Raw genomic sequence first — 20,356 nt, 5'->3', positions numbered from 1 at the left:
GAAAACCCTATTTAACTGGCAACAGCATTCCTCCAATTTTTACTGAAATTGCAAGATGGTAGGCCTCTCTAAGGTGACTGAAACCCTGCAACAGGAGGTGGTCCAAATGAAGGCCAAAGGGACGACCCTTTCAGTCACTGCAAGAGAAGTTGTTCATTCCAAATGTGTGATTTCTCAAATATTGCAGGTTTACAATAACACTAATTCATTCAAATCCCCCCAAAAGGTTGGTCGTCCATTTAAGACAAATGCATGAGAAAACAGTATATGCAGAGATTCTCAATGGGGAATCGCTGCAACACTGCAGCTGGAATTGCTTGGCAGTTCAGTGCTGAACAGAGTATGGATCTGTCTCAGCACGTTTAAGAGAAGTCGGACTGAAAACACACTCTGCAGTGACCAAGCCTCTCATCAGCAGAAAGAGTCAAAAGTCTAGGCATACCTTTGCTGAGAAGCATGTTGTGTGGATAGAGGAGAACTGGTCCAAAGTTCACTTTAATAATGAAAGCAAGTTTTATTTACTTGGGTCCAATGGGAAACATTTTGCTTGACATCAAACTGAGGAATGACTGAATCCCAAGTGTGTGAAGAAGTCAGTGAAAGGTGGATGAGGAAGTGACATGGTTTGGGGGATGTCAACCTCTTGTAGTCTTTTAACCCATACGACTGAAGTTTAAGTTGTTATCCACAAACACATTCATTATGCAGTAATGCCCCATTCAAGAACGAATCATTCTTTTCGAGTCAAATCCAGTTCACAAAACTGGTCTGAATGAATTTTGCATGACTGAATATGTCAATGAACTGGTTGCATCAGTTAACAGCGTAGAATTATTAAAGAATAATTAAAAAATGTGAATTGTTCCTCGCCCAAAGCTATAGTTGATGACTTTAGAAAACTCAGAATATAGAGCATGAGTCAAATTTACTTCTATGATAGCTGAATAGTGTTTTGTACCCATTTGGAAATGTGAAAGCTTCAGTCTCTATTCATTGTGACTGCATAAAAAGAGAGATCAGCACAACTCTCCACAATTTAAAAGAAATAAAGTCAGGTTTGGAACGATGTGAGTGTCTGTAAATAATGGTAGAATTTTAGTTATGGGTAAACTATCCCTTTAAGTGGCTTGGAAGGAGAATAAACTGCCTTCTGCTGCCATTAGATTGACCGACAAGAAAATTAAAAGAGAAAAATAAAAAGTCAATAAAGAAATAAAGGGAAGAAGTGAAGGGAAGAAAAATCATAACAACACAAGTATGATAAGCAGTCATAGTCTTTTCTTTGGCAAGGTGACACTGCAAAGGAAAGTGAAAATGCCATCAGGTACATCAAACAGAGCAGGAGGACAAAAGCTGCACTGAAGACTGTATCTTTCACACAGGAGCTGTCAGGCTCTTTATGACCACACTGCGGGAGTCTACTGTAGCATGTCACATTGTCTCAATAAAGTGACAAATAAAACCACACGCTGGAGTCCCATTGTTAACCATGCTGGATAAACAACCCTAACTGTGATGGCTGAAGTCGTGGTGCTTTTGTTTGGGAAGAGGCCTGTGCAGAAGAGGGTGGGAAGGTAAAAGGACTTAATGAAAGGCCTAAATGAAAATTGTCATTAAAACATAGTTGTTAAAGCTGAAGTGTGCAGTTTCTGCAGAACTGCAAAAATAATAGCTATTTTCCTGAATACTCCCCACATCTTCCTTTGGTGGGACAAACAGATAGATCAGTGTAGCCTGTATTAAATTTGTTCCACAACATATTAGCAAAACATATCTTTCTATTAAGTTGATTTTTGTAGTATGCATGCAAAAACAACAGTGACCTGTGTAAAGTAAAAAAACAATGATTCTGAAGAGTCAATTCTTGTGAGTGAATAAAATGCATACAATGTGTGTGTGTGTGTGTGTGTGTGTTTAGTTTTCTTGGAGCAAAATATAGTATCTTCTTTCTTTTATTTCTGCAGTTAGACATGTTCTTGACTAGATTCCCCCATAAATAGCAAGAGAAATAGCAAGATGAAGTGTCATGTACTAGATAATTAGCTTAGTTTACTTATCATTTCACACACAACGCAAAATGAATTGTCCACAAAAAAACCTTTGGCTTGAAACGTGGCATTACGACCCTTCACAACACCCACTCTCCTTCCACTTACAATTACTAACAAGAAACATGGCATGGCAGGGACCTGCTTGAAAAACATTTCTTCGCTAATCTTCAGTAGCAGTGGGATGCTAAAATGCTGTCGCCTCTTAAATAGGCTTTATGAGAGAGTAAATGCGTCTAGTTTAGCTTATAAAACATTTAACAGTGTAAGGTAAGGGGGGACAGCCCTCACTCATTATTTATAGGAGGACAAAAAACGACTCAGAGGGGAAAAAAATCTCACTCATTTGCTGTGCAGGACGCTGAAAATATATACACCAAAACTCCACAATAACCCTCATGACCACATGCAAATTAAAAACAAGCTAATTTATCATGCACCGGTCGAGCACTGTTGATGAGGCCCTTCATTTCTCTCCAAGCACTTTTGGGAATTAAAAAAGCAAGGCTTATAAATGGGTTGAGTGGAATATTCATATGAACCTGCTGATATTCAGTCTAGCATTAGTAAGAGCATACTTCAGTTACATGTAATATGTCACAGTAAAATAATAATAATAATAATAATAATAAATAAAAAAAGGGTTCCACTTTATATTAGTTGGCCTTAACTACCATGTACTTACATTTAAATTAATCATTTGATACAATGCACTTATTGTGTACATACATGTTTGTACATTGTACTTATATATATTTTTTAAATACCTATATGTAATTACATCTGTAATTAATTTCTGCAATTCAATTTATAATTACACGGTTGACCCATCCTTTACATCTTAGCCCACCCTTAAACCTACCCATACCACCAAACCTGTCCCTAACCTTACCCGTATCCCACCTCAATAGCAGCAAAAGTGTTTTGCAATACAATATGACCACAATAAGTACATTGCACTTATTTTTTTGATGTAAGTACATAGTAGTTAAGGCCACCTAATATAAAGTGTGACCAAAAAAAGTGAAACACTCAAAAAGGATTATACTATGATTGCATCATTTATATAACTTTAATTTACCTCAATAAATCCAGACAGATATTTTTGTGTGAGTTTGGAGGGGTCAACATAAGTACATTTTCAAATAACAAACATTACTCCTTGCCAAACCAATTTATTTTATCAAATAATTAATTGATAATTTATTTTATTTCCATTCATCAACATATCTTATTTTGTATTTCACAGAAAACAGAAACCATACATATTTGGAACTGCATAATGTTCATTTTAGGGTGAGCTGTCCCTTTAAGAACCATACAATCTAAATTGTACTTGCATGATGACAGTATGTAGTTAATTGCACTGTCAGAATATGTGTGACAACATGTAGTACATGAACTGGAAGATGTACGACACTTGAACCTCACCTCATCATAGATGCTGTCGTTCTTCTCAAAGTCCCCAGCCTTCCTTGGAAGCACGTGAACATGGACATGCTGTAATTACAAGAGGAACAGAGGAATGGTTAATCGAAAAACTTTCATTCAGCAAAGCTGAGGTCACTGTCAGAGAAAGTAAGGACAGGTACGCTCTACTACCCTCCATAACAGTCTTCTGGCAGCTTTTCAGTGTTAACTTCTCTGAAATCATGCAAGAGATACTGTAAATTCCACAAAGCATGCATCCGTAAACCTCTAAGACTAGTTATTTTTTAGGCTTTTAAAACTTAAATTGACTTTGTCAGATGTCCTCGGCGAATTCCCTTCTGCAATATGCTGTCACAAACTTGGCCATCTGCACGGTTAGTTTGTAAAATTGTGATTTACTTGGGTGCACATTAGCAACGTAATTTGAGTCCCAGTAGAACACGCTCTGTTTTAATGAACAAAACATTTGCCTTTGTTTATAATGTGCCTACCTGACATATTTGCAGTCTTTTCAACCCTTTTTTGTTTAGTTTTTTTTTTTGTTTGTTTGTTTTGTTTAGTTTTTTATGTGTTTTTTTATTTTATTTTTTTTGGGGTGGGGGGAATGGGGCTATACATGTACTGTATGTATTAAAGTCATCTGGTACGACCAACAAAGTCAAGTAATGTAACCAATAATTCAAAGGAAATTACATGGAAGGGACCCTTGCAGACCTTGTGCATCAAGATCAACAAGTCTCCTAAAATATCAGATAAGGTTATTTAAGGTTAGTAAATATGTGGTGCAACTCCCCAAAAACCTGCTATTAAAGAACCTTTTATTATATTTATTAATGTTATTATTTAATGCTTACATTTAAAACTCTATTTTGAAACTTTAAATATAGTTCTGGTGGTGAAATGTCAGGTCGTGCAACTGCCCGTGATCTTAATTAAATATGAATTTATAACATTTATTTGAAAAAAAAGTAAAGAAAAAAAAAACTTATTTTAAAACTTTTTTTTTTTTTTACAATTTTGATGTGAACATTCACACGTATCAAAAATGAAAGGAAATATGTCATTACATTTTACTTGATGGTTATACCACATGACATTTTCAGCAACTTAAGCTCCTTAGTAAAACATGTTTGTACCAGCATGTTTAAAACTCCAAAAAACATACATACAATTCACTGTATTTTCCATCTGAAATGAACACTTGAGGCAGTACAATAGCAACTATGTTTATTTTTTTTCACTCAAATTATGATTAGGGTGCAGATAATCAATTAATAAAGAGTAAATTTGTGTCTCCTTGCACAACACTATGTTATATGACCTCAAAGAGGTTTTACCATAGTGCATGATTTATAAGCTATGTGCATTTTGATGTTTCCATCACATAACCAGGCTCAAATGTAGACTTGCTTGGTAGCGCACCTGGTACAGCATTGCACTTGTGATGAGTACTCGGTTGTGAGTCTCGTGAAACATGAATCATGAAAAAGTTTTCAAAGACTTAAAGAAGCAAGCTAACATTGCATGGTGACTTTAGCAAATGTGTTTTTTTTTATCAAATGTTTGCTTTTGTGAATACTATTGGTTAGGTTTAGGGAGGGTTTTGTGTAGGTTATATACATGAATACAACATGAAGACAATTTTCAATAACCTGGCATGCAATTCGAGATTTAAAATATATCCTTTTCTTTATCATGAGGATTCTTATTTTTTATTGACCCATTTACTGTATGTAGGTCAGGTGTGGATGATTCTATGACCTCTGACCTCTTGAGAACTTCCTTAGCAATTTGCATAAAGATTTTTATTTAAAAAAATAATAATAATGCCACATTGATGGCTCAGGAAGGTGTAATTGTTCAAATAACATATTGTTTCATTTTAAAATATAAAAAAAATTGTAACCCTAATGTGTATTTCAATTGTAATATTTCTTTAAACTCTAGGGAAAGAAAAGTGTTTTAAATGTATTTGCAAAACATAATAAATTGGTTCCTAATTAATAACAGACAGAAACGTCCACTTTTCTGTCCCTAGATTTTAAAGAAATATTACAATTGAAATACACATTAGGGTTACACTTTTTCTATATTTTAAAATGAAACAATATGTTATTTGAACAATTACACCTTCCTGAGCCATCAATGTGGCATTTGTTTAGTTTTTTTTTTATTAATTATATATAATTCCAAGTACCACAAAACTGCTTGTCCCCACAGCCATGTACAGCAGGAAAGTGCTTTATTTTGAGGTCAAAAACAGGATTTTCTACCATTTAAAATACAAAAGTCTATTCATAACTATCAAATATATGATATAAATGGCATAATAAAACAAAATGCCAAAAAAAATATTATAAAATATATAATGAAAATAGTGGTCCCTTGGAGATGTGTCACTGGTGTTACCGCTTAACAAAAGTATTTTATTTAGGAATAACAGATTATCATCTGATGACATCACTCGACTTCCTCCTTCCTATTTTCTAAACATCTATGAAAAAAGGCCCATGTTTAGTCCACTGTTTCTTTTCAGTTATGATAAATTTTCTCATTTATCTCATGATTTCATATGAAGCTTTTAGTTGATGTCACTGGTGTGACCTATTTATTGTTAGGGAAATGTAAAAAAAAACTATAATACAAATGGATTAAACTACTTAATTTAGTGAGTATACCATGATTGACAACATGTGGCTTGATACCTTGCAGCAGACATTTTGTAAAATGCATTTTTCATGAAAATTGTCACTGGTGTTACTGTCACTGGTGTTACCTTCCTTATGGATAACACCAGTGACGATCAGTATATCAGGTCTAATGTATGTCACTGGTGTTACTGTGCTGCGGTACTGTGTTACTGTACTGTTTTTGTCTGTCACATTAAATAAATAAAACATAATCTCCTTATTTCTTGCATTTTCATTATTTTTCTGTAACTCTGACTACATGTGCTGAATTTTTTTTTAGAAATAATATTTCATAAAAACTTTTAATATTGCTAAAGAAGGTAACACCAGTGACAAAAAATGCTACATGTGGTCTTGAAATAATTGCACAAAAAAGCTAAAAAAAAAAAAAAAAAAAATTAAGCTGTCATTTATATGTATTCATAAAGTCAAAAGGTAATCTAATAATGTGGTCTAAGTTTAAATGTAAAAAAAAAAAAAAAAAAGTAAGACATTTTGCCATACCAAAAGTGGATGTTTCTGTAGAATGACCCCGTATTTTTGTACAATCTTAACACAAAGGGTTCTCAAAGTCTGTCTTTACCACACAAAAACCTTAAAAATATAATAACCTTGTATCGCATTTAAAAAAAAAATAAAATAAATAAACTTCCCACTACTTATAAATTATATTATAAAACTCTCCGTATGTTTTCAGTGTTAAATGTTATGTGCAAAAATGGGAAGGTACTGGTTTCGCTTGAATTTCTAGTTGAAAACTTAACAAAAGGCAGGAGAAAGAGATGCAAAAAGAGATGTAAAACTGTCACTGTTCTTTGAAGATCTCTGTAAAAGATATTTAAAAGTATAAAAAAAAAAAATCAAAGTCACACATCAAGACAGTAAAATGGAGGCCTGTCACCATCCTCCCCCAGCAGTTTTGTAATGTGTGATCATTCGCTATTAATGTATCAGAGCTTTCTGCATGAAGACAGGTGACATGACAGTGTAATGTGGACAGCATACATAAAAACCTGGAAAAATAAAAGAGCAGGTACAGAGAAGATATGACTTGTGTCCCCTTGAAAAAGTCACGTGAAGTTTAAACGAACATGATTTTATGACAAAGCCTATTCTGATTATTTTGTCTAATCAGCAAGAGCCTATCTTTAGGCAGACATAAATCAAAACCACAGATAAACAAACAATATCATCTGCTGTCCAAACCGTCAACACTTTGGTGGTTTTCGCACCACACTGAACTCTACCAGGGTATAATAACCTCATTACAGTGCTTTTTAATTCATTTTTCATTAGTCTGGTGTGATAAACAGCTCAGGCTTGGTGAATAAGTATTTATAAATGTTACAAACAAGATAACATGTTTGGAGGCATCTGCTTTGTTGCAATGCATTTTCTATTTAATGAGTGCATTTGCATAATGTCTGCATTATTAAACTCATCTACCTTGAGGAACGTATGAAGAAACAGCACACACACACACACACAAAACCATTTCATCAAGAAGACTTTTTAGAGGCCGCTTAGCATGGAGAAGGAAAGCTCAGTAGACCAGAGCGAGTGGCAAAGGGCCACCAACTGAATAGTGCAGAAAATTGGAAGGATAAAATGGGTGATTTTAAGAGCAACGTGACAAGCTGCAGTGAAACACGGACAAGACTTTGGGGTCAGAGTCTGACATTTATTGTAACTCATATTACATGATAAAGAATGTGGATTACCTTGTGCATGATTTTATTAGCCTTGTTTCTGGAATTTGAGGGTGCAAAAAAATCTAAATACTGAGAAAACTGCCTTTAAAATTGTCCAAATGAAGTTCTTTGCAATGCATATTACTAATCAAAAATAAGTTTTAATATATTTACAGTAGGAAATTTACAAAATATCTCCATGGAACATGAGCTTTTCTTAATATCCTAATGATTTTTGGCAAAAGAGAAAAATGTATAATTTTGACCCATACAATGTATTTTTGGCTATTGCTACAAATATAACCTAGCGGTTTTGTAGTTCAGGGTCACACACACACACACACATATATCCAGACCTCTGTTTTCCATATAATTTTAGTAAATGGGGACTGGAGCAGCGATACACACACACACACACACACACAAAAACAAATAAAACAAATAAAAAATAAAATAAACACAATAAAGCCATCGTTTAATGATGCTTGTGCTGTATATAAAGTATTTTGAATACAGTATATGCTATGCGTTACTTTTAGCAGATTCAAATTTAATTTGTGATTCAGTGAATATATATTTTTGATCAAAAAAGGCAGCTTTGATGAGCATAAGAGACTTCTTATAAGACATAAACAATTTAAAAAATTTAAAACTTACTGATCCTAAACTTTTGAACTTTTCAACTCAAACTGTGAAACTCGTGTATTAAATAAATTCAATGCACACAGACTGAAGTAGTTTAAGTCTTTGGTTCTTTTAATTGTGATGATTTTGGCTCACATTTAACAAAACCCACCAATTCACTATCTCAACAAATTAGAATACTTCATAAGACCAATAAAAAAAAAAAAAAAAAAACATTTTTAGTGAATTGTTGGCCTTCTGGAAAGTATGTTCATTTACTGTATATGTACTCAATACTTGGTAGGGGCTCCTTTCGCTTTAATCACTGCCTCAATTTGGCGTGGCATGGAGGTGATCAGTTTGTGGCACTGCTGAGGTGGTATGGAAGCCCAGGTTTCTTTGACAGTGGCCTTCAGCTCGTCTGCATTGTTTGGTCTCTTGTTTCTCATTTTCCTCTTGACAATACCCCATAGATTCTCTATGGGGTTCAGGTCTGGTGAGTTTGCTGGCCAGTCAAGCACACCAACACCATGGTCATTTAACCAACTTTTGGTACTTTTGGCAGTGTGGGCAGGTGCCAAATCCTGCTGGAAAATGAAATCAGCATCTTTAAAAAGCTGGTCAGCAGAAGGAAGCATGAAGTGCTCCAAAATTTCTTGGTAAACGGGTGCAGTGACTTTGGTTTTCAAAAAACACAATGGACCAACACCAGCAGATGACATTACACCCCAAATCATCACAGACTGTGGAAACTTAACATTGGACTTCAAAAAACTTGGGCTATGAGCTTCTCCACCCTTCCTCCAGACTCTAGGACCTTGGTTTCCAAATGAAATACAAAACTTGCTCTCATCTGAAAAGAGGACTTTGGACCACTGGGCAACAGTTCAGTTCTTCTTCTCCTTAGCCCAGGTAAGACCCCTCTGACATTGTCTGTGGTTCAGGAGAGGACAACTGTAGCCAAATTCCTTGGCACGTCTGTGTGTGGTGGCTCTTGATGCCTTGACCCCAGCCTCAGTCCATTCCTTGTGAAGTTCACCCAAATTCTTGAATCGATTTTGCTTGACAATCCTCATAAGGCTGCGGTTCTCTTGGTTGGTTGTGCATCTTTTTCTTCCACACCTTTTCCTTCCACTCAACTTTCTGTTAACATGCTTGAATACAGCACTCTGTGAACAGCCAGCTTCTTTGGCAATGAATGTTTGTGGCTTACCCTCCTTGTGAAGGGTGTCAATGATTGTCTTCTTGACAACTGTCAGATCAGCAGTCTTCCCCATGATTGTGTAGCCTAGTGAACCAAACTGAGAGACCATTTTGACGGCTCAGGAAACCCTTGCAGGTGTTTTGAGTTGATTAGCTATTTGGCATGTCACCATATTCTAATTTGGTGGGCTTTTGTTAAATGTGAGCCAAAATCATCACAATTAAAAGAACCAAAGACTTAAACTGCTTCAGTCTGTGTGCATTCAATTTATTTAATACACGAGTTTCACAATTTGAGTTGAATTACTGAAATAAATGAACTTTTCCACGGCATTCTAAATTTGACAGCTTGACAGCTCCAGTACCCATTTGTTATATGTTGTAAGTAAATAAAGTGTCTTTGGGTGTACTATCCTTTTAAATGCTGCAAGATTGTGAATAAATTCCATAATATGAAATATTATAAAACAGATATTTCCAGTTACAGATGGTGACACTGTATGGGTCAAAATTAGAGATTTTTCTTTTATGCTAAAAATCATTAGTACAGTGAGGAAAATAAATATTTGAACACCCTGCTATTTTGCAAGTTCTCCCACTTAGAAATCATGGAGGGTCTGAAATTGTCATCGTAGGTGCATGTCTACTGTGAGAGACATAATCTAAAAAAAATCCAGAAATCACAATGTATGATTTTTAACTATTTATTTGTATGATACAGCTGCAAATAAGTATTTGAACACCTGTCTATCAGCTAGAATTCTGACCCTCAAAGACCTGTTAGTCTGCCTTTAAAATGTCCACCTCCACTCCATTTATTATCCTAAATTAGATGGACCTGTTTGAGGTCGTTAGCTGCATAAAGACACCTGTCCACCCCATACAATCAGTAAGAATCCAACTACTAACATGGCCAAGACCAAAGAGCTGTCCAAAGACACTAGAGACAAAATTGTACACCTCCACAAGGCTGGAAAGGGCTACGGGAAATTGCCAAGCAGCTTGGTGAAAAAGGTCCACTGTTGGAGCAATCATTAGAAAATGGAAGAAGCTAAACATGACTGTCAATCTCCTCGGACTGGGGCTCCATGCAAGATCTCACCTCGTGGGGTCTCAATGATCCTAAGAAAGGTGAGAAATCAGCCCAGAACTACACGGGAGGAGCTGGTCAATGACCTGAAAAGAGCTGGGACCACCGTTTCCAAGGTTACTGTTGGTAATACACTAAGACGTCATGGTTTGAAATCATGCATGGCACGGAAGGTTCCCCTGCTTAAACCAGGCCTGACTTAAGTTTGCCAATGACCATTTGGATGATCCAGAGGAGTCATGGGAGAAAGTCATGTGGTCAGATGAGACCAAAATAGAACTTTTTGGTCATAATTCCACTAAACGTGTTTGGAGGAAGAAGAATGATGAGTACCATCCCAAGAATACCATCCCTACTGTGAAGCATGGGGGTGGTAGCATCATGCTTTGGGGGTGTTTTTCTGCACATGGGACAGGGCAACTTCACTGTATTAAGGAGAGGATGACCGGGGCCATGTATTGCGAGATTTTGGGGAACAACCTCCTTCCCTCAGTTAGAGCATTGAAGATGGGTCGAGGCTGGGTCTTCCAACATGACAATGACCCGAAGCACAGCCAGGATAACCAAGGAGTGGCTCTGTAAGAAGCATATCAAGGTTCTGGCGTGGCCTAACCAGTCTCCAGACCTAAACCCAATAGAGAATCTTTGGAGGGAGCTCAAAGCCAGAAACCTGACTGATCTAGAGAAGATCTGTGTGGAGGAGTGGGCCAAAATCCCTCCTGCAGTGTGTGCAAACCTGGTGAAAAACTACAGGAAACGTTTGACCTCTGTAATTGCAAACAAAGGCTACTGTACCAAATATTAACATTGATTTTCTCAGGTGTTCAAATACTTATTTGCAGCTGTATCATACAATAAATAGTTAAAAATCATACATTGTCATTTCTGGATTTTTTTTAGATTATGTCTCTCACAGTGGACATGCACCTACGATGACAATTTCAGACCCCTCCATGATTTCTAAGTGGGAGAACTTGCAAAATAGCAGGGTGTTCAAATACTTATTTTCCTCACTGTATATTAAGTAAAGATCATATTCCATGAAGATATTTTGTAAATTTACTACTGTATATCAAAACAACGTTTTTGATTAGTAATATGCATTGCTAAGAATTCATTTGGACAACTTTAAAGGCAATTTTCTCAATATTTTGATTTTTTTGCACCCTCAGATTCCAGATTTTCAAAAAGTTGCATCTCGGCTAAATATTGTCCGATCCTAACAAACCATACATCAATGGAAAGCTTTCAGATTATGTATAAATCTCAATTTCGAAAAATTGACACTTAAGACTGGTTTTGTGGTCCAGGGTCACATATTGTGATATAGCAGCTTAATTCTAGCACTCCACAGCACTCACACACACATTTTTGTTTGCATGTCAAGCATTATATCTTCAGGCAGATGCATAACGAATTGGCTTATAAAATGTTTCACTGAAAATGAGCATTCTTAATGTTTTTAAAATGTGCTATATTATGCAGTATATACTGTAAATACGCCTAACGGACAACCTTTAGCTGTTTATTCCACTGTGAATAAGAAGTGCGCGTAATTGTATTAAATGTGAAAATTTCCAGTTTTTGTAGGTGATATAATAGTGAAAAAGGTCATTGAAGTGTATTTAAAGAGAATCCACTTTCATGACAATGTTTCTTAACACACTTACTGTAACTGAACTTTTGTAATATTGTCAAATGTTAAGCTTTATTTTAAAGTATTTTGTTGTGCTTTAAAGCAGAACACATATTTTGATGTGTTGACTATACTTGTCACGTGTCTGCCCTTCTAGTTTCCTGTTTGCCCTTATTTGGTTTTGTTCCGGTCTTTGTCATTAATCATCGTTTATCATCCTCACCTGATTTGTATTATCTTGTTTGCTCTTTTGTTCTCGTCCTGTTATAAGTCCTCAGTTTTCCCCTTTTTCTTTGTCTCAGCTAAATGTGTAATAAATGGAAAAGTGAGTTGACGCTACTTCGTTCTCCTGACCTCTATTGAATTTGAACTACAACCACAAATCTGTAACAATACTAAAGCACTTGTAAAGTACTTGATTATATTCATAATTGTACCATATTATTTGATATAGTGAATTTTATTATGATGTCTGAAAGTTCAGCAGATAAACTTTTTTCTTTTCTTTCTTCATTTTCCTCTATGGTTCAAGACATACAGTCGTATCAATTTCAGAGGTGTTTATCCTCTCACAATTCATCATCTTGGTCATTTAGATTTCAATCAACCTAATAAACATAGAATACATTTCTTCAAGCTTGATTTCCACAAAGAAAGGAGAGAAAGAGACAAAAAAATAAAATAAAAAATCTGCAGCTGCAACCAACTTCTACTGGAATAAAAGGTTTGTAAAGTGCCCGCTCTTCTAATTAAAACAGATGTCTTTTAATTAGCTTCTGACGATGAACAAATGTGCAAAATAGCCGCACTGCTATTTATATTGTTTAGGTTAAATCCAGTCAGACAAGTAGACAAATGCATTTTGTCACCAACAGCTGGCCTCCAATTAAGACATAGGGGGTCAAAAGCAACGGAGGCTCACAGCCCAAACTACCTATTAGAGGAGCAGACATCTTTCCCAGAGTCATCCACCAGCATTATATTGGCTCAAACCTTAGTATACTGCCTTGCTGGAAAGCATTTTAGGCCATTATAGGCACGATGTCAACACAAATATCATTTCAAAATTATAGGCACTGAAATTGTGATTCCTTTTAATATACCTCATTTTTGGCCAAAATGTAAGGCAATCTCAGAAAACACTACAAAGAGCTCAGTCCAAAAAAAAAAACAGTGTGGCTCTGCCATGTCATTTTAGGGGTTTATGAACAGTTTATCATAAATGTAAACATTACAAACATATCCAGAAAACAAAACAAACTGAAGCCATCTCAGGAGGTGCTGCTTGAGAACCATGTCTTAGTATTATCAATGTTGAAAATGTCTGGCATGCATATTAAATTTAATATTGACTGACTGAATAATAATAATAATAATTATTATTATTATTAGAGCAGCACTATGGAAGCCTGTTTCTACCAAGGAAATACACCTCACTATTTATCTCACTATTCTGACTTTTTATGAATTGCGATATAAAAGCTTGAATTGCAAGAAAAAAATACCAGAATTAAAAGTTTATGACTTTTTTTTCTCTGAATTCTGAATTTAAACCTCATAATTGCACTTCTTTATTGTCGTTGTTGGCTTTTTATCTAACAATTCTGCATTTACATCTCACAATTCTGTTATTTTGTTTCTGCCATGCATGGAATATAGAAAAAAGTGAGATATAAACTCAGACTTTTGTTCTCCAAATTTGAAACTCGTTATTCTGCCCAGTTGTGATTTGATGTAAACTCAGAATTGTGAGAAGTCAGAAAAAAAAAAGAAAAAAAAAAAAAGTCAGAACTGTGAGACAAAGAATTTGTTTGTTTGTTTGTGTGTTCCCTCTGGTGGAAACAGACTTCCATATAGCACACATTGGTTCTTGCATGAGCATTTTTCATGTAGGCCAGCAAATAAGTACGCAAGCAAGTAAATAAATAAATAACAACATTTGGTAAATGTTCCACATTTGGAATAGGTAAGGCTGTGGAAGAGTGGCTATTTGATCAATGTAACAAGACCTCTGGTTAGGTGTGTAACCAAGCTACAGTCATACAGTGGGATACATTTTGTGGATATGGTTTCTCATGAAGCACAACAACATGATTAAACACCAGGAACACAACATGTGTCATCTCTCAGTTCATAATAACCAGCACATGTGATCAAAAATAGTCTCAGTACTGTCTGTTGGTAAATCATAATGGATCTATTCTAAGATTAATAAAACTTCAGAACATGGACATCCTCGCTCAAGATGGAACAAGTTAGAAATCCATCATAAATGGCAAGCTGTTGCTCAGAACAGTCCAAACACAACTCAGTTATGCTAGAAATGATGAATATGCTCAGCAGTTTTTAACTCAGAACCATCATGCACTGCAGGCAAGATAAATAACCATCCAAAGCAAGACAAATGACTAAATTCCTAAGTCACTCCCCAGTTTTCTGCTAGATAGAGTATACGGAAACCCAATTTCACCATATGAATACTTAGATCTGTCTTCTGTCTTCATATAGCTCCAGGCAGAGAGGTTAGTAAAAATGTATTCGTTTCTATAGAGTGCTGCTCCTTTATTCAATCATAGATCCATTTTTTGTCCTCCTTGTACTGCCTGCACGGTGCACCTGATTGCAATAATGTGAGTGATGAATGGACCCAGAGCTTTAGCATAGCAGATGTGCTATATGCAAGCGATAATCTGTTTTCATAAAACAACTAGGCAGGGTTCTAATTTTGAGTAACTCCATGTTTGAAATTAGTTTATAAATTATGGAAAGTGTGCTACTTGGTTTAAGAACATCTTCTTTTTTATTTTTTTTATTTTTTTTTGAGGTCCACAGATATGTACTGTATTTTTACTGACTTTAGCTGTGTCCAAAATCCATATACTGTCGTCTGTTATGAGGAGAGTCTGAATTTTGCTGAAAAATTTGATTCCCTATACCCTCTAGTTCACAGTTTTATACCCATAATGCATTATGATTTATAGTGTATAACTGTTGTACATCTCGCAGAACAGTATATTGCCCATAATCCAATGCGGAGAGGAGCTTAAAAAACAAAACACACACACACACACACACACACACACACACACAAAGAACACATTCTTTCTTCGCACTGGTACTATTCTACTTTTTCATTATTATAATATTAACAACTGATATATAATAAATGTATTAAAATATAGCACGCCAAAAATGTTGAACGAGTAACAGTTAATTGATTTGTATACACTACTGATTAAAAATACAGTAAAAAAACAAACAAAAACAGCAATATTGTGAAATATTGTCACAATTTATTTAATTTTTTTAACACAAAAAAAAAAAAGAAAAAAACAAACATTTTCAACATAATAGCCATTAATCAACTGAGCAATAATAATAATAGTTGAACACCAAAGATGTGATACTCTGAAAACTAGAGTAATGGCTGTGGAAAATATATTTGTCATGAATAGAATTTACAAATAAAAACAGAAAACAACTGTTTACAATTATAATATTTCACAATACTACTGTTTCTACTGTATATTTTGATACATGTAGCCTGGGTAAGTGATGAGGCTTCTTTCAAAAACCATAAAAAAAAAATATATATATATATATATATATATATATATATATATATATTCACATTCACATTCACATTCATATTCATAATTTCAAATGGTAGTATGCATATGTGTAAAGAATAAAAATAAGAATAATTTTGCCATGGCAGAAGGAATGTACTGCTTTGTGAGTATTGGGTTCATTGATGTTAGGAGAAAAAAAAAAAAATCTGAAATCCATTTCTCTTTGACCACTTTTGTATTGACAATCTACACCATCTTATTGCAAGCACACATCAGCTGAAAAATAGCTTGAGTTATTAAATTGGCAAATAAAAATAAAGATTAAAAGAGGCTCCGCGGGGAAAACGTGCGATCGTTTTTTCACCATTTTACACAAGCTCTGTTTGGGGGCATTTTTCAAGGCACATCAAATCAGCCTCTAAACTGTCCTGACTGCGAGACTTTGGGGCAATCAATAATTCATGGTGCTTATTTTATACATGATTTAGAAACTGGTCAGGCAAGAAGGCAGCTGGCCTCTCCGCTGAATTAAAACCCTGACTATCTGCTTCGAATGAGCCATCTTCATCCCAGATCGACTGTAACAGGCAAACTTAACCAAGCAAGAGCTCCGGAAACCTCAGCCAAACGGATCAACCTGAATTCCATTCTGCAGTGCTGTTGTGGGCAGAAGTAGTGATTTAGAATGGGTCTTTGGTAGCGGGCTGGAACTCGAGCATTGCCATTAATCGAATGACAGCATTGCTGTTTTTCTCTGCTGGGGAGGATTGATGTTCCCAGCGTGCTGTGTGGGGCTAATGAGCATGAGGGAGATGAGATGGAGGGGAAAAAGCAACATTAACAACACCAACAAATAGACAGGAGGACCAACATCTTCCAAACCCATCCATTAAGCACTAGTGAATATTTATGGAGCTGCCCAACATCTTTTTCCCTGTTTTGCTCTTTTATTTGCCTTTTTATGCTTAAAAAAAAAAAAAAAAAAGCATTTCCAAACCAAAGGAGTTCAGAATTTTATTGCAAGACATTCAATAATAATAAAAAAAAAATTCAATAACTAAATATCATAAAATAAAATAAAACAAAATCCATTTTGTTTAATAGACACTGCCAATGGCTGCATATTTATTCGAACCTCTTAATCCTGAGGGAATGTTGTCTCAGTGTGTTGCCAATTCTGTTTACACAAACCCATCCTGATGAGTCACAAGACCTTGAGTAAACCAATATAATGACTTCAGTCATGCCAATTTGCCACAGATAAATGTGCATAAGTGAGAAGATCAAGGAAATGTAATTAGCAGGTTGCTGTTGTTTCCTTTTCCTGTAAATATTTATCTATTTTCCCTGAAATAACTTGTTCATAATTTGATCCTTACAGAATACACAGCAATGTCAAGGCTAAGATGTGACTTGTACAGTAAAATAAATTGGGAGGACAATTACAATTAATTGTAAACATAGAAAATAATTTTGAATATATACGCTCGTAATGAATGTACTTTATGCGTACAAAATTAAAAGGTAATAACATTATAGGTACTGTATGTAAATTGGAGGCACTGTATTTTTTGACAGCCAGTTATTTTTATTTATTTATTTTTTTTAAATCTATTTGATTCCGCCCATTGCCCAATACCCAATAGTATGTAGACACCCAGGGATGCCAGTCATCAGAAAACACAGCGTATTGCAACCATGGAAGCGAGCTATGGCAGATACAGGTGCTGGTCATATAATTAGAATATCATCAAAAAGTTGATTTATTTCACTAATTCCATTCAAAAAGTGAAACTTGTATATTATATCCATTCATTACACACAGACTGATATATTTCAAATGTTTATTTCTTTTCATTTTGATGATTAGAGCTTACAGCTCATGAAAGTCAAAAATCAGTATCTCAAAATATTAGAATATTACTTAAGACCAATACAAAGAAAGGATTTTTAGAAATCTTGGCCAACTGAAAAGTATGAAAATGAAAAGTATGAGCATGTACAGCACTCAATACTTAGTTGGGGCTCCTTTTGCCTGAATTACTGCAGCAATGCGGAGCGGCATGGAGTCGATCAGTCTGTGGCACTGCTCAGGTGTTATGAGAGCCCAGGTTGCTCTGATAGTGGCCTTCAGCTCTTCTGCATTGTTGGGTCTGGTGTCTCTCATCTTCCTCTTGACAATACCCCATAGATTCTCTATGGGGTTCAGGTCAGGCGAGTTTGCTGGCCAATCAAGCACAGTAACACTATGGTCATTGAACCAGCTTTTGGTACCTTTGGCAGTGTGGGCAGGTGCCAAGTCCTGCTGGAAAATGAAATCAGCATCTCCATAAAGCTTGTCAACAGAAGGAAGCATGAAGTGCTCTAAAATTTCCTGGTAGATGGCTGCGTTGACTGTGGACATCAGAAAACACAGTGGACCAACACCAGCAGATGACATGGCAGCCCAAATCATCACTGACTGTGGAAACTTCACACTGGACTTCAAGCAACATGGATTCTGTGCTCTCCACTCTTCCTTCAGACTCTGGGACCTTGATTTCCAAATGAAATGTAAAATTTACTTTCATCTGAAAAGAGGACTTTGGACCACTGAGCAACAGTCCAGTTCTTTTTCTCCACAGCCCAGTTAAGATGCTTCTGACGTTGTCTCTGGTTCAGAAGTGGCTTGGTAGCCCTTTTCCTGAAGACGTCTGAACGTGGTGACTCTTGATGCACTGACTCCAACTTCAGTTCTCTCCTTGTGAAGCTCTCCCAAGTGTTTGAATCGGCTTTGCTTGACTGTATTCTCAAGCTTGCGTCATCCCTGTTGCTTGTGCACCTTTTCCTACCCAAATTCTTCCTTCCAGTCAACTTTGCATTTAATATGCTTTGATACAGCACTCTGTAAACAGCTTCACCTTTCCGTAATGACCTTCTGTGACTTACCCTCTTTGTGGAGGGTGTCAATGTTCGTCTTCTGGATCATTGCCAAGTCAGCAGTCTTCCCCATTATTGTGGTTTCAAAGAACAAGAGATACCCAAAATTTATACTGTAGGGATGGTCATTTATTCAAACTCAAATGTAAATATTCTAATATTTTGAGATACTGATTTTTGACTTTCATGAAAATTAAAAGAAATAAACATTTGAAATATATCAGTCTGTGTGTAATGAATGAATATAATATACAAGTTTCACTTTTTGAATGGAATTAGTGAAATAAATCAACTTTTTGATGATATTCTAATTATATGACCAGCACCTGTAAATCAACTCATCAACTAACACTGTGGCTGGTCACCTTCCATTGTAATTGAGCCTTCCCAAAGACCTGCCCCTCTCAGTTACTGTTGTTATGTCCGACAAGCTATGCTGCTCTTACGCCACACAACATGTTCTCACGTATAGTGAAAAATACATCGCAGAGCAAAGAGGAAACTGACAACATGCCAACAGACAAGACAGAGCAGGCTACCCCTGGTATGATACAAAAGTCTCAGCCTTCAAGTTCAAGTGAAGAAATTCAAACAATTAATACCATTTTGTGGTTCTTTAATGCATCATAACAGATTGCTGTTGCATCTCAGTTCAAGCAGCACATGAACTGATCATCTTTTCATAATTACTTAAATTACGCACGAAATAAACATGAATGAACATCAGAAGGTATTTTATTTAAACCGTGGAAAAATGTCAATACACACCATTTTTCAAGTTTAAGTCCACCAAAGTTAATCTACTATTCTGTCTGGTTTATTTGTTGGACAAAATGGTGGATTTGGCGTTATGACTGGTCAGATCGCATGTCAATTAAGCCCTGTGCGAAGGGTCGATTTCGCTCATTCCTGTTGCGTGTCCTCAATCTGGCATAGAATCTTGAATTTGGACAGCAATACCCATTTCAACCACTAGCTGTCAATATTACACACTGCACATTTAAGTTTATTTTTCTTAATGCAATAGTGAAATAATTTTATTACATTTTTGCTTAAAAAGTCAAAAGCCATAATGAGTCACTTTCACTGTTAGAAAGCGCTCAGTTTGGACACTAAATTAATCTTTTTAACAGAAGAAAGTCATGCAGGTTTTGAAAGATATAAACTGATGATGGAAATTGGGGTGAATTGCTTGAATACGTGGTTTAAATATGCAGTCACATTTACCATTGTTCAGCGAATTTTCAGCCAATTTATTAGCAATTCACACGATCAACAGTTTCACAAGAGGACGAAAGATTTCCCCATACAGATTTCTCATAGGGTGCAGCTGGTCATGTGAATTTTTTGCATTAACCAACAGAAAGTTGCTTGGTTTGATAATGACTTCTGTGTGAGCAGTGCTTCATACATTGCTACAGAGCTGATAATAGACAATGGACTTTTTTTCCT

General features: G+C 35.7%; 1 protein-coding gene across 6 annotated transcripts in view; it reads right to left on the bottom strand.

Moving 5' to 3' along the window:
* fhit (fragile histidine triad diadenosine triphosphatase) overlaps positions 1–20,356 on the bottom strand; it is a 321,633-nt gene that overhangs the window by 43,070 nt on the left and 258,207 nt on the right. For all 6 annotated transcript variants that reach the window (XM_058790640.1, XM_058790641.1, XM_058790638.1 and 3 more), the window contains one exon: positions 3,480–3,548. In XM_058790640.1, coding sequence (XP_058646623.1) covers positions 3,480–3,548 — 69 coding nt within the window. The remainder of the gene's footprint in view (positions 1–3,479; positions 3,549–20,356) is intronic.

The sequence above is a fragment of the Onychostoma macrolepis genome, chromosome 11 (assembly GCF_012432095.1).
Source record: "Onychostoma macrolepis isolate SWU-2019 chromosome 11, ASM1243209v1, whole genome shotgun sequence".
In the NCBI taxonomy this organism is placed as follows: domain Eukaryota; kingdom Metazoa; phylum Chordata; class Actinopteri; order Cypriniformes; family Cyprinidae; genus Onychostoma; species Onychostoma macrolepis.
The sequence above is the reverse complement of the archived record's forward strand: the minus strand, read 5'-3'. Positions and strand labels throughout refer to the sequence as shown.